Source organism: Hyalella azteca, unplaced genomic scaffold, assembly GCF_000764305.2.
Source record: "Hyalella azteca isolate HAZT.00-mixed unplaced genomic scaffold, Hazt_2.0.2 contig2960, whole genome shotgun sequence".
Classification (NCBI taxonomy): Eukaryota; Metazoa; Arthropoda; class Malacostraca; order Amphipoda; family Hyalellidae; genus Hyalella; species Hyalella azteca.
Genome location: NW_025933217.1, coordinates 124,667 through 141,132, shown reverse-complemented (window position 1 = coordinate 141,132; position 16,466 = coordinate 124,667). Strand labels below are relative to the sequence as shown.

The 16,466-nt window shown below is 40.2% G+C and overlaps 1 protein-coding gene across 1 annotated transcript in view; it reads right to left on the bottom strand.

The window, feature by feature from the left end:
* Positions 1 to 365: 365 nt before the first annotated feature.
* Positions 366 to 16,466, bottom strand: part of LOC108681424 — a 28,471-nt gene continuing 12,370 nt past the window's right edge. The window contains exons 4-7 of the mRNA XM_047885745.1: positions 10,965 to 11,086; positions 8,672 to 8,760; positions 4,492 to 4,619; positions 366 to 377 (exon numbers count right to left, since the gene is read on the bottom strand). Of these exons, the coding sequence (XP_047741701.1) occupies positions 366 to 377; positions 4,492 to 4,619; positions 8,672 to 8,760; positions 10,965 to 11,086 (351 nt within the window). The remainder of the gene's footprint in view (positions 378 to 4,491; positions 4,620 to 8,671; positions 8,761 to 10,964; positions 11,087 to 16,466) is intronic.

Genomic DNA, 16,466 nt, shown 5'->3' with positions numbered 1-16,466 from the left:
TGGAATGGGATATTATGTTCGTCTTGAAATTAAGGGTTAGCCGGAAATTGAGCTGATCATACTGCGAATATGGCGAAAAAAAGACAAAAAAAAAGAAATAATTAAAAAAATTTCCAATAAATGATATTGTTGTAGGTACATTGACACGATTACGCAATTTATAGCACAACTATTCACCATTGACTGCAGTCTCTCAAAATTGTTTCGTACGCCACATATTGCGCCACAATATTGAGCGTCTAGAGGCCGCTTCGAACTTACTCTTTAAACTCGACATTATATTCTTGCTGGTCGCCCTCCTTTGCTTCCAACTAAAGTTTTGTAATTTTCAAGTCTCGGTGACCAAACACCGACGTTACCAAACTTCAGGTGCGGGTCTGAAATGCAAAAAAACATATTTATCAATTCTTTATCTAAGTACTTCCAAGAACTTATGGCCAGACTCAAAATATTATAGGATTACGTTAAAATATGTTTTAAGGATTACGTTAAAATATGATAAAAAAAACATTGGGGCTTGTCAAATCTCTAATCTTTTTCCCCAGGCGACTTTTAACTTCACTATAAAATTACTTCCTTGTATTCTCAGATCACAAATTATTTTTTAATCGGTATTCTGACCGAGGGGAAGCTCTCACTGCTTTTCAGCGTTAAAACGCAGCAGCCAGGCAACAATGGCGTCGAGTGGTGGAAGTGCAGAGTTTTGTACAACGACCCACTCGTTTCTCCTAGTGCAAAGTTTTGCTGCGAATGAAAGGGTGGAGTGAACGCCGAGTTTAATGATGAATGCCGAGATGTGAGATGAATGCAGAGTTGAAAAATGTATATGAGCTGGAAAATGTATGCAGAGTTGGAAAATGTATTAGAGCTGAGAGGTGAATTTTGTTTGGTACTGAATTCATAGTATCTTTATTATGTGTTTCGGACCCATAGCTAGAGGCTACATATATAGGTATATAAAGCCTCTCTCATTGCTATATTTCAGATGCAGAGCATGGTGTTGGGGTACGCTCATGTTTTATCATCTTACGTATTATTTTACTCCGAATACATCAGTTATTGTGAAGTTGTTCAATGCCATCTTAGTTTAGACTTTACGGAAGTCGGAATGCGGAAGGTGTAAGATGCTGCTAGATTATTGTGCGGTGTGAAGCCCGAAGCGGAGGTACGTGTAGTGTGCTAGGTCCTTTCGTGTATTATTGAATTGCTATATGTGAAATTGATTTGAATCGATGTATATACTATAATTGTGTTCCATTATTTGATTTGTATATTTTTTACTTTATTTGCTAGTTAGAAGTTTAATTATTGTTCATTTTACTCTTTTAGGAAAGCCTCAAACCAGAGACTCAAACTCAAGACTTAGTCATCTTCACATCAGTTGGCCAGCACGTGAATTGTGTATATTACAGTGGATTGTACATGATATAACGGATGATTGTGAAATATAGTGATATTAATAAATTAAAGACTATCAGTGAAAATGACCCTATACGACGATCATGTAAGCTGAGTTGGTGTGTCGATGACCTCAACAATGGAAATGTTGGAGCGCTGAATGTCATGCATTCAGTGCACGAACAATACATGGATTACTTAGAATTACTCAGAATTATCAGTATTAGTAGCATCTCATCATTATTTTTTCTTATGATGATTATTCCTGCTCTCTAGAGTATTGCAAATTATTCAGATTTGTTTAGTGAATGTGTGAATGTATAATTATTCGAACTGAAATGGGAATACTCAGGAGTTCTGTTGATCGAGGAATGTTTTCTAGAACATACCCAGCAGGCAATGTCAGGTCGAATCAACGTTGAGACAACATACTTCGCCACGTCGAAATAACGTTGAATATTAGTGCAGAATGAAAAGTGATTCAACGTCATTTTTTCAATGTCGTACATTTCGAAGTTTTTTTCAACGTTGAAACTGCATTTAATTCTGACGTTAAAAGCGCATTTATAAAAGTTTTCTTCATCTGGTTAACATTTTCTGTCATGAATATCATAGTATTCACGCGATTTCAATGTTGAAATAACGTCGAAATGCACGACGTTGAAAAAATGACGTTGATTCACTTTTAATTCCGACCTAATATTCAACGTTATGTTCGTTGATTCAACGTTGATTCAACCTGACATTGCCTGCTGGGATACATTCATTCCTGCTGACATGTCCGGCTAATGAGGATTCCTGCTCTCTGGAATTAATGATTATTCATTCCTGCGCATTCATTCCTGCGCATTCATTCCTGCTCTCTAGATTTAATGCTTATTCATTCCAGCTCTCTAGATTTAATGCTTATTCATTCCTGCTCTCTAGATTTAATGCGTATTCATTCCTGCTCTCTAGATTTAATGCATGAATTGTTGGAGATTTCGCAGAGTTTGGTAGTATGAGTGAGTTTTGGTAGTACCGCCTCAAATTCAATCGATTTTCGAAGGTATAGAGTTCACACAAAACACGGATAATAAATATAGTGCATATGTCGTACAATATTGGAAAACATTTCGCTATTAATACTCCGATATCACTTTTAATCATGCTTTTCATTTGCAAGAATTTTATAAAAAGTCTGAATGATATGTGAACTGAATTTCAGTTACTTGTTTAACACTGAGAACAAAGAGGGCAGAAAAAATGTGGGAATTGCGTGAAGAATATGCCAAAAATGTCAAATTCATTACATTATTACAGTCGCGACCAACGTGAAGCTAGTCATAAAAAGATAAATAGACATCATAGTAGATAAGTTAATAATGTTTTTGTAATCTGAATATCTGCAGGGAAAAATTCATTTCTTTCCCACGGGTTTGAATCAACTGATGAGATTTGCATTACCGAAGCAATCGCAATTTGTGCCAGCCGTACATGTGCTGTACACTTGAGACTTGTAACACTTCTTAATGAATAACATGTGCTTATAACTGTACAAATGAGAAGGACCACTACTAGTCTGTTCACTGCCAACTTTACATCGCATTAGTAACGTGTTCAGAAAGTTCAATGAACAGTAAACAACGGATTTTACATTTTTGCACAGTGAATGTGCAGCAGAATACAGAGATCGCTGTGCATGTATAGAGGAAAAATTCGTAGATTTCAGAGCTGCTCGCACGTACTTTGTAATGAAGAACCCAGCGGCTGTACATACAGCTAAGCACAGCTTCAATATAACAGATAACACTCCTGCTGTGTACATAGGACGTACGAATTCTGTACTCAGGTAACTGAGTACAGTACTTGGCAGAGGTGCACTGTACAGTGGCTGTACAAACAACAGTAGAAGTGGTACAGTCACAGTCAACAGTGGTGCTCCTGCTGTTCCTATGATGCCACTGTTCGTTTGCATGGCCGCGGGCTGTTCTCCTGTGAACAGGCAATCGTGCGTCCGTTACAACTTTTGTGAAGTGAAGGGACATTACATAGATATATATTCTCATTATATTACATTGGTATATACTATCTGACATCCAATAAAAGAACCTCCATTGAAATATCATCTAAAGATTGTAAGGAAAATTTACCGAGTATCCTACCAAAATCTAGCATATGATTCATCCTTACCAATTCCTTGACCCATCTATGACCATTTTGTGTGGTTCCTTCCGACCGAAATTACCTTAAACATGAAATTCGGTCCCTTTAACCCTCGGGGCATACACGCAATGCCCATGCCCTCACAACGTCACTCCTTCTACTCCTCCTCACTCCTCGCATTCTCCCGATAATGAACTTTTTCCAAATTTTTACTAGTCTCACATATCAGACTTTCATTGTATACATCATCTTCACTTCCTCGTTATACTGTATTCACCCTTTAATACCGTTTTATTTCATCTTATTATTCATCCATCCATTTCTCAGCCATCTATTCCACACCTGCCATCTCAACACTCTAGCCCCTATCCTCCTCATCACCAACTCCTGCCGCAGTCATCATCCATAACTACCCCCTCGCACTCCACCCCCTCACACTTCACCCTCTCACCCCCCAACCTCTCACCTTCCACCTCCTCATCCTCCCCCCTTCACCCCCCAACCTGTCTCTTATACACATCTAGATGTGTATAAGAGACAGCTGTTACCCTGATACCCCTGTTACCCTGATACCCCTGTTACCATGATACCCCTGTTACCCTGATACCCCTGTTACCCTGATACCCCTGTTACCATGATACCCCTACCTCCCATGTATTATAATACCATAACCGGCCCATTACTCGGGACCTTCGGCCCTGCCCCCGACTTATCCTTCGACCCACCTCTTGACCCACCTTAACCCACTGTTGGCTCTCCGTTGAACCAGTGTTTTACCCACCGTTGACAAACCCTTGACGCACCATTGACCCACCCTTGACCCACCTCTTGACCCACCTTAACCCACCGATTGACTCTCCGGTGGCCCAATGTTTTACCCACCGTTGACCTACCCTTGACCCACCCTTGACCCACCCTTGACCCACCGTTGACCCACCGTTGACCCACCTTGTAGTTGCGGTACCAAGTGAAGGTGAGGGGGGCGCGGGGCGGGGGGGCCACGCTACAGGAGAGCTGCAGGGAAGACCCGCGGTTGATGAACACCTCCGCGCCGCCGGCAATCACGGCCCGCGGCTCTGTGGGGGACATGTTGCCAGCATGTTGCCATCGTGTTGCCATAATGTTGCCATAATGTTGTCATGTTGTCGTTATGTATCTTGGATTATATCCTGACACGATAAGTATCCTGGATACGCGCCCCAACAGCCCCTATATACAATATACCGACACGATAAGTATCCTGGATACGCGCCCCAACAGCCCCTATATACAATGTCCCGACACGATAAGTATCCTGGATACGCGCCCCTACAGCCCCTATATACAATATCATGACACGATAAGTATCCTGGATACGCGCCCCTACAGCCCCTATATACAATATCCCGACACGATAAGTATCCTGGATACGCGCCCCAACAGCCCCTATATACAATATCCCGACACGATAAGTATCCTGGACACGCGCCCCAACAGCCCCTATATACAATATCCCGATAATTTACGAATAACAGAGTTAATTTCACATGCGATGATGGTCCTTCTAATGCGAGGGAGTGTTATGGAAGTGATCATTTTCCAGGTTATGTTATCACCTGGAAAATAATTTTTCAGGTGATAACATCATTTTCCAGTCATGTTGCCGTGTAAAATCATTACATAGCCTAAGGACGTTATTTTGATGCCTAATGATGGCTATTACGTGTCAGGTATAAGGTTGTTTGAATGTTTGGCATCGTTACTGAATGTCTGACAACTTAATCACCAGTAACGTCACAGCATTGGCAAGTAGCACTCATTCACTTTCTGAAAGAAGTCTTACATCATCAACTAATGCGGCTTTAGTACACTTAAATAACTTTTCTTCGCCTTTTAATGTACTTTTATTGCCCGCAATTGATATTTTAAAACAAAATAGTTCATTTTATTGCTTCAAAACGTAATTTTTTCCTCTATTCGTAAATTTTTTGCTTAAATACTCCTGAGACTATCAATTGCCTATCAATAACAAACTATTACAAGTAATGTTTCATAAATACTGATAATAACCAAAAAAGCCCAATTTCTGCTTTCATATCGTATCGCAATTTAATTCCATTGCCTAGTAATATCATTCAATAATCCTCGTAACATCGTCAACCCTCATCCGGGGTAGGGGACCTCCCCTCACCCCCCTCCCACTAATACGTTTACTGTCACTCTTAATAAAATTAATAAAATAACAACATTGACATGCACACGTCGCATCGAATTAAATCAAGCGCAGGCAATTGGCAGCTATCGACACCCGACGATTTATATTGGCCCTGTTGAACCTGATGCTTATTGCGGGAAAAATGCGCGTGTCAAAGTCATGACCTAATAGAAGGTGAAATGTTTGAATAAAAACCTAGACAGTTTGTTATTTTATTGGAGAAATATGTATGAGTCGGGGCCGGGGACAATTTGTGATTTTTTTATCGGAAATGTGCGAGTCGAAGTCAGGACTGTTTGTTACGTTGGTAGTGAAGGAACCTGAATCTCTGCGAATGATTTTGTGTTGATGTTAAGTGTGTTTGTTGTGTGTTTGTGTTTGGAAGTTTTTAAAACATAATGGGCAGTTTGATGGAAGTAATGGGCTATGTTTGATGGCAGTAATGGGTTATGTTGATGACAGTAATGAGCTATGTTTGATGGCAGTAATGGGCTATGTTTGATGGCAGTAATGGGCTATGTTTGATGACAGTAATGGGCTATGTTTGATGACAGTAATGGGCTATGTTTGACGGCAGTAATGGGCTATGTTTAATGACAGTAATGGGCTGTTTGACAGCAGTAATGGACTATGTTTGATGGCAGTAAAGGGCTATGTTTGATGACAGTAATGGACTATGTTTGATGGCAGTAATGGGCTATATTTGATGGCAGTAATGGGCTATGTTTGATGACAGTAATGGACTATGTTTGATGGCAGTAATTGGCTATGTTTGATGCTAGTAATCGGCTATGTTTGATGTCAGTAATAGGTTATGTTTGATGGCGGTAATGGGCTATGTTTGATGCTAGTAATCGGCTATGTTTGATATCAGTAATGGGCTATGTTTGATGTCAGTAATAGGCTATGTTTGATGTCAGTAATGGGCTATGTTTGATGGCAGTATTGGGCTATGTTTGATACCCGTAATGAGCCATGTTTGATGGCAGTAATGGGCTATGTTGGATGGGAGTAATGGGCTATGTTGGATGGGAGTAATGGGCTATGTTTAATACCAGTAATGGGCTATGTTTGATGGTAGTAATGGGCTATCTTTGATGGCAGTAATGGGCTATGTTGATGGCAGTAAAGGGCTATGTTTGATGTCAGTAATGGGCTATGTTTAATACCAGTAATGGGCTATGTTTGATGGTAGTAATGGGCTATCTTTGATGGCAGTAATGGGTTATGTTTGATGGTGGTAATGGGCTATGTTTGATACCAGTAATGGGCTATGTTTGATGGCAGTAATGGGCTATGTTAAATATGAGCAATCAAATCAAACAAAAATTATTTGGAGATAAATATTGACCAAGGGTGACAGGAGAGTGAGAATATGGTATTTTAGGAAGATTAAAGTAGTATAGGTACTGGGGAGGTAAGGGAAGAGAAGAAGAGAATATGTGAGGGGAGAGTAAGGGAAGTGAGGGAAGGATTACTGAGGAGGGCGAGAGCAAGGGGCAGGATATGAGGGGAAGGATAAGGAAGGGAAGTGGAATCATGGGGCCTGAAGTGAGGGAAGGATAAGAAAAAGGAGTAGAAGCATTTAGCGGGAAGTGAGGGAAGGATAAGGAAAAGGAGTGAAAACATGGGGAGGGAAGTGAGGGAAGTATAAGGAATGGGAGTGAAATCAAGGGAAGGGAAGTGAGGGAAGGATAAATGAAGACGGTGGGAGCAAGGAGAGGGAAGTGAGGGAAGGGCGTCCCATTACACTGATGGATGACGCATGGATATGAGCATCCAGGCTTCTTCACAGCCGCGGTGATGGATGAGCATCGAAGGTATCAATGAAGACATCAAGATCATCGCAGATACTCGTGTGTCTTCATCAATGATCCAGGCGCGCGCAACTCATCTAATTGATCGATCTTCCGTTGATCGGTAGAACGCCCAAATCTCCTTCATGAGACTGAAAGAAATTTTTTTTGTTTGTGCTGAATTTAAGATAAAACCTTGCCTTAGCGCAGCTGTGAACTAAGGATAAAGTTAAAATGCACAAATCTGACGGAAATTTTGATATGGTTAAAACTTTTCTGTAAAAATTAGAAGCTACAGAAGGTTCGACTAGCTGAAAATTTACAATAAATTCTTGGAACTGAAAATTTCATGGAAAATGCGAAACGGTTGAACGTTCATGGAAAGTTACTTGTGGCTAAAAATATGCGAAAAATTTTGACGGTGTAAAGTTGACAGAAAGTTCCTTCTGAATTCAATTTTATGGAAAGTTCATTTCGTTTGAAAGTTCACAGGAAGTTGTCAGCCGAATCCACGATAACACTGTAATAAAAATTACAAACTAGTCGATGAGTTTTCAAGTAAAATCATTCGAGCATACAAAATTGTCTGCGGAAATTAAAAAAAGACGAGTCAACGAGGATAAAACTTACGCTGCTATTTAAGACTCAATTAAAACTTTTACAAGACACGGGAAATTCTTGCAAGTCAATTATCACGGTTATTATGTAGGTGGGAAAATTCTTCCCGCGATTAACGATAGATATGAGAATGGATGATCTACAATAATAATAATTCACCACCGTCTCAATACCATTTCCCTCTAAATATACATGGCAGTAATCATTATATTCCTAGAAATAAGGATATAATACGCTATTTTTACTTCCAAAATAGTAAGAAAAACGGTGATTAATAAAAATATTTAATAAACAACGATCAACTACACATTCTCTGGTCTTCATAATCTCCCCCACTCACCCATCACGGTGATTGGCTTAGGTCTTCATAACCTCCCCCACTCACCCAGCACGGTGATTGGCTTAGGTCTTCATAACCTCCCCCACTCACCCAGCACGGTGATTGGCTTAGGTCTTCATAACCTCCCCCACTCACCGAGCACGGTGATTGGCTTAGGTCTTCATAATCACCCCCACTCACCCAGCACGGTGAGCATCACCGCCGTGCTGATGATTGGCTTGGTGTTCACCTGGCACTCGTACAGGCCGGAGTCTGAGGCGCGCGGGTACCTGCGGCGATATGGCGACCATAACTTTAAATTTATCTTAAATATATTAGATCTGAATGTATTAAATGTATTCAGATTCAATACAAATTATGCGTCAATTCAATACAAATTATGGTCTTGGGAATGACATATTGTTTAGTCGTTGACATGGTGTACGATATGTATTTTTGAACCGTATATAGTGACTGTATGGTATTATTACTATGGAATTAAAACGGTAATTCTATATTTTTGAAATTAGAGATTATGTGTTATTGAATGACTATCACTAAAATAAATTATTCATTTTTAAAATTAATTATTCATATTCAATAATATTAATAAGGAACACATTCAAAGAACACAGTACAGGGGTATCATTGTAAAACTTTTTTTCCCGTGAATTAACCATCAAAGTCGTTATTTAATATCTACGAAATACCGATATTTTTTCAGTTCGTAAGTGCGTGATTTTATAAAGCATATACGATGTTATTTCTGAAGCCAGTATTTTTATTCGTAAATATCGTAAAGGATTTGTAGCGCGTTCAGCCGACCGCAAGGATAAGCAGTAGGACCGTCGTAGGAGTTACGAGTACAGTGATTAATAAGATTAAGTTACGTGTATAAGCTCTCATAATCTTAAGATGTGCTCCTGCGGGTTCATAAGTTAAGCCAAAAAGTTATATAAGCAACAAATTTGAACTAAATTCCTGTAAGAACGGACAAGTAATGAAAATTTATCGATACGAAGTCCTTTAAAGCCTGTTCCCGATTGAAATTCTTTTCTTGCATTTTCAATGCTTTTCCTCAAAACAAATATCGACTAAATAATTAACATTGGCAGCCATTAAAACATCTCCTTGCCATTACCCGCCATTATCTGACCCACATCCCGCTATTATCTGACCCACATCCCGCTATTATCTGANTATTAAGATGTGTATAAGAGACAACCATTACCTGACCCACATCCCGCCATTACCTGACCCACATCCCGCCATTATCTGACCTACATCCCACCATTACCTGACCCACATCCCGCCATTACCTGACCCACATCCCACCATTACCTGACCCACATCCCGCCATTATCTGACCTACATCCCTCCATTACCTGACCCACATCCCACCATTACCTGACCCACATCCCGCCATTACCTGACCCACATCCCGCCATTATCTGACCTACATCCCACCATTACCTGACCCACATCCCGCCATTACCTGACCCACATTCCTCCATTATCTGGCCCACATCCCGCCATTATCTGACCCAGATGGCGGTGGACATGAAAAGCCCCATTAGTTAAATGGCCTGACGCGATAACTTGGCGGCAACAGAAGTTTGCCAAATTCTGCTCATCAACTTGGAACTTCGAACAACTTTTCTTGTCGGCCAAAGACTGCATATTAGATTGCAAATAACTCGTGCTAAAAGGATATGAAGTTGGGCAGTTAACTTGAGGTCGCGACGGGCACGAACTTGGAGACAATTTCAAGAAATAAATTGAAATTTTGATGAAATATCATGAGACTTAACCGTCTCGGGTGCGAGCAGCACGCTACAACCTCGAGCGACATGAATCATCCATTCATATCCTAGATTCACTTCCAAAAAGTATATAAATAATATGTGTCAATATCATTATGCTACGCTTCGAGAATGATATTTTCATGAAAGTCTGTAATCGATCTCCCAAATGGATCATAGAATTGATGTTAATATCTACTGCCCGTAAACATCAATGAAAATGAGCGAGTGAGGCAACCGATTATAGCGCTGCAAGTCGACAAGCTCATGCAGCATATCAAACTTAAGAAACTACTTATAATAAAAAACTAATTTATTCTGGATCCAAAAGAAAAACAGGAATCGACTGATGAAGATCTAAAATATCAAGCCTGTGAATGCCGCGGTCTTTTAACAGAAGTTATTGGAATTAAGTGAAGTCGGAGATTTGATTGATGAAGGGCAATCAAATACTTTGTCCTGGCTTAACCCACTGATCGTACATTCATGAGCAACTCGTGGCCCTCCTATAACCCTCATGACCCACCCCATGACCCACTCCTATGACCCAACCCCCATGACCCACCCTCATGACCCACCCCATGACCTGTCTCTTATACACATCTAGATGTGTATAAGAGACAGGNCCCATGACTCCCATCATCCACCCCCATCACCCACCCAGCACCCACCCCATGACCCCCATGACCCACCTCAGACGCAGGACCCACTCGTTGGTGCCGTCCTCGTGGCGGCTCTCAAAGCGCGCGTCGTTGGCGAAGGTGAAGAGGCCGACGGTGAGCACGTGCAGGTCGCGCACGCGCACCCAAGACACCTGCGCCGTGGTGGTAATTGTGCAATATTATTAATTGTAAGATATTATCTATTGTACAATGTTCAATTCGTACAATATAATATTATACGCTCTCACGACACCTGCATAGTGTTATTAATTGTCCAATATTATTAATTGTAAAATATTATTAATTGCACCATATTATTAAGTGTACAATGTTCAATTTGTACAATATAATGTTATGCGCTGCCGCGAAACTTGAAGATAATTGTCACTAGTGCAATATTATTTATTGTACGATATTATCAATTCGAACAATATTTTCACATGTACCATATTATTATTTGAATAATTTTATCTACTGTACAATATTATAAATTGTACAATATAATTAATTGTATATTGTTAACAATTGTACAATATTATTAATTATACATTGTTATCAATTGTACAATATCATTAATTGTACATTGTTATCAATTGCATAATATTACGTTATACACACCTACGACATCTGCGCAATCACTCATGTTAGTAGCTCACGGAGCCTACGTTATCAGTGAAACTAATCTGTTTTCAATTTTTTCAATATTATTGTATTCTCACACCAAAAACTTATTTTCAAGGAACTCGGAGTTCATCTATATTTTAGGTAATCTTTTACAAAATGATTCAAACACTTGATTCTTTCATGTGAAGACAGGTATTAATTTTTACGCCGTAGTATCAGCAAATGTTATAAGAACATCATTTCTCTAGGTAACTAATATCTATTCTTCAATATATGGATACCAGCTTCATGATGGCTATTACAGTTTCAATAGAATTCGTTGAAGCGTTATTTGAATGTTTGAATTTCCATCTCTCAGATCATCTCTTTCCATCTCGTTGACCAAGTTAAAACTTGGTTCCTTTTTTATTATGATGCAAAATTTATTTTATTCGTCTCTAAAATAATTTTTTATGCTCTAGTGCAGCTACTTTACTGTAAAAATTGCTCCAACAAACAGCAAAAAACTCATATTTACCGACGATAAATACTATAGAACTTCTACATTCGGCAGCCACATAACACATGAGTTGATTTATTGATAACTTACCTGCCATTCTGCCTGATTATTTTTTCTATTTCCCCAATTATTGGGAAAGTAATGGTAGTGAGAGTAATTTCCCAATTATTTTCTTTTTATTCCCCGACTGTTCCCTCATTGATGTGACTTGCCCTCGAATTTCGTTTGAACCTGACCCCACCATAAATTATTCCTAGAATAATAATATTAAGAGTCCCCTCCACTTTGTGGGCTAATTTGTTTGCTTGCCCCTCCATTCCCCTTCATCCCTTCCTAATTACCCTCCTCTCCCTCCCCCCTAACCCCACCTTCCCTATTACAAGGGTAATTTGTTGGCATGCAAATCCCCTCGTCCCCACAGACACGCGGGAGCTTCACCGGCCATCCGTCGCACCCCTCAACTAAATTACCAAGTTTTTCACCATAAATTTTAGGCCTAGACCCCTCCCCCCCCTGAACCTCTTCTTCTCCCCACCCCGTCCTTAACCCCCAGCCCAACCCCCTATCTGCTTCTGATAACGCGCCAGAGTCTTAAGTTATGGTTCAATTAACGGGTTCAATTAATTGGCTGAAACTACGGGCTTCATATATGGGCCTGATTAGCGGTTTCAATCACCATTTCGATTAATTTGTACCCTTTTAATAATTAAAATAAATAAAATATTCATCTATTAATTAACCCTTTATTAATTAGTTTCATCGATGGGGCCAATTTACTGGATAAATTAAATTAAACGAACCTTTTTATTAATTGGTTGTATTTACTGGACACTTCGATGGAAAACAAACACATTAGTTTAGTGTTTGATTGAACGTGTTGGTGCAGCGTGTATCACTAACGAAGCCACCGAGTTTTCAAATAGCACAAATAATGCGTCAATGCGAAACAAAAACTTAAAAACATCAAGAAGAAAGTTTAAGTCTTGCAAAGGTTCGTGTTTGAGGAAAGTTTTCTTCTTAAAATCAAATAAAAAGGAACCTCGTATACGTGACAGCCGCTCGGATGCTGCTCTTATCGCGAGAAATGAGAGAATTCTTGAAGAAAATAGAGATTGTTGTTCATTAATACAGGAATTGAGTGAATTTTTTGAGGAAAATTTAAATGGATAAAGCTTCTCCAGAATCCCGAATTTTCTTTCTCATTCATTCTTATTTTCAGCGCTCAATGCATTGCAGTTGACATGATGACATTAGTGACATATTGCAGCTATAAGACTTCATATTACAGTGACTAGACCTCATATTGCAGCTATAAGACCTCATATTGCAGCTATAAGACCTCATATTGCAGCTCTAAGACCTCATATTGCAGCTATAAGACCTCATATTGCAGNGACCTCATATTGCAGTGACAGGACCTCATATTGCAGTGACAGGACCTCATATTGCAGTGACAGGACCTCATATTGCAGTGACAGGACCTCATATTGCAGTGACATGACCTCATATTGCAGTTACAGGACCTCACATGACAGTGAAATTGCCTCATATCGTTGCAGTATCGCGGCAAACTCAAGTCACAACTCATTTAGTAAAGTTGCCAGGTATCAGAGGGCATTACCAAGGGGGCACTAACAGAAAGCAAAGTTCCAAGATCGTATCAAAGTTTAGATCACAGAACGACTGAAGTTTTCAGCACCGCCGTGCAGAAGAAAAAAAAGGGATGGCTTTTTGAAGACTAAAACAGCAACATCAGTTCAGCTCTGAACTTATATGGCGCATGAAGAAACAGCGTCTTCCCTTTGAAGAATTTCGATTCGTTTTCTCCCAAAGGATTCGTCAATGGAGCAGAAATACAAGGCTGTGCATCGGTAGCGTTTTTGGAACGGTAAAACGTTTATCCGAACGTTTTTATTTTTGGGTACTCAAGGAGAGTGGGATTTTGTAAATGCTTCGGTAAGCGTATTGTTGAGAGCTTTGTTAATGAATTTTTGGAGCTAAGACAATTTTTGTCGAAAACTTCGTTCTCCGAAGAAAATCTTTAAAAATTATACACGTTCTACATCAAAGGTGCAAACTGTTACATACATTTGGCTTAACGTTGAAAGTTTCACTGCAGGTCGATGATTCCATTTAGCGTCAAGCATTTTTTCTAACCTTATCGTTTCGCCAAGAGTTTCACTAACACAATTTCCCTAAAGCGTTTGAAACGTTTGGTACAAAAGGTGTGATTCAGAACGCATTGAAACAATTATTCTTAGCTCAAAGTCTCGAACGGGGGATATTACGTGTGACAATTAGCCCTGAATATCGAGCTGCTAGCACAGATACTGATGCTATAAAATCAGTGAATTGATCAATATCATAAACGCAGTCGAAGCATTCAAAAATTTGCCGCGAGTATCACGAAATACGTGGCCTGGTGTAAATGTACGTAGGATTATATGGTGTACACGTTATGTGTACGCGTGGTGTACGTGTACGTACGATTATGTGGTGTACACGATATGTGTACACGTGGTGTACGTGTACGTACGATTATGTGGTGTACACGATATGTGTACACGTGGTGTACGTGTACGTACGATTATGTGGTGTACACGATATGTTTACACGTGGTGTACGTGTACGTACGATTATCACGCCGCGTACACGACGTATAACCCGCAGTTTTGTTATCATCGTCAACGTCTTTTAAAGCATCGCTTCCGTGCTAGAAAATTGCAACATAATTCAAAATACTCATCAGCAGAATCTAAATATTTTTTATTCTCATCATCGCAAGAAGATAAGAGAGCTAGCAAGGCGTCTGGGGAAAACAATGTTTTTTTTTTGCCAATCTTCCGGCAGAAATTGCCGACAGGTTTTTGCGTCTGCAATTTCCGCGCGTTAAGAGGCTTCTGCAATTTTGTGGCGCGTCATTTAATCTCTGGCTCTGTTATTACGAAGTCTCTGCCAGCGTGCAAAGGTTCTTAGCGACACTTCGAACTTGCTATGTTTTACATATTAAAGCAGTTGCTTAAGTACTAAGTCATTTGTCGCTGATGTGATGTAGTGCGTGGTGAATAATGCCCTTTTCGCTACACATTTACCATTTTCTACTTCGTTTACTACTCATCCCTCTACCCAGAACCTCTTCACACAAGACTCCACATTCTCGACCTCTTCATTCCTCATCCCTCCACTCTCCATCCTTACACTCTCCACCCCTCCACTCTACACTTCTTCATTCTCTAGCCCTCCACTCTCCACTTCTCCATTCTCCGCCCCTTCACTCTCCACTCCTTCGCTCTCCACTCCTCCATTCTCCACTCCTCCATTCTTCACTCCTCCATTCTCCACCCCTCCACTCTCAACCCCTCCACTCTCCACCCCTCCACTCTCCACCCCTCCACTCTCCACCCCTCCACTCTCCACTCTCCAACAAGCTGCACCTCAAGGCAGTTTTCAACACACCACCTCCTCAGTAACATCCCAGCCTGAGTGATTGCACCTTATATTTCGCATAATAATGTTTCTCCCCGACATAAATAATGGTTGGCTTATCGGCGGCCACTCAACGGCCGACTATTGGCTAGACTTCGATGCCGGTATTCAAGCCTTAGCTTTTATCCCGCGTCTTAAATTTTTCGTCAAAGAACACGTCATTGAGGTATTCTGAAGGCCGCCTCGGTTGTCATAGTTTCCTTGCTCTCCATTAATGTCGCCAGCCTCTGCATGTTGTGATGATATTCTCTGCATGTTGAAATGATGTGTTGAAGCTAGTGATCTATGAGTTCAAATTATTCACTTGTCGCACTGCTTATATTCCTTTTGAATTTCGATGTTGAACATCCCATGTTGCCGCTTCGCTCTAATGCAGCATTTCTATGGAAGATATGGCATATTCAACCTACATAAGAACTGCCGCTAATTTATTCAAACAATGAGAACATGCAACACATAACATGCAGTGTGGAGGGATGTGTTTAAATGGTTTCTGGCATGACGTTCAGCATGACATGTTGAGCATGACTAGCTAGGCATGGCTTTCAGCATGGCATCTTGAGCATGACTCATTAGTTGTGACGTTCAGCATGACATGTTGAGCATGACTCATTTGTTTTGACGTTCAGCATGACACATTGAGCATGACTGATTATTTGTGACGTTCAGCATGACACATTGAGCATGACTCGTTATTTGTGACGTTCAGCATGACACATTGAGCATGACTCGTTATTTGTGACGATCAGCATGACATGTTGAGCATGACTCGTTATTTGTGACGTTCAGCATGACACATTGAGCATGACTCGTTATTTGTGACGTTCAGCATGACACGTTGAGCAAGACTCGTTTTTTAAGACGTTCAGCATGACATATTGAGCATGACTCGTTATTTATGACGTTCAGCATGATACATTGAG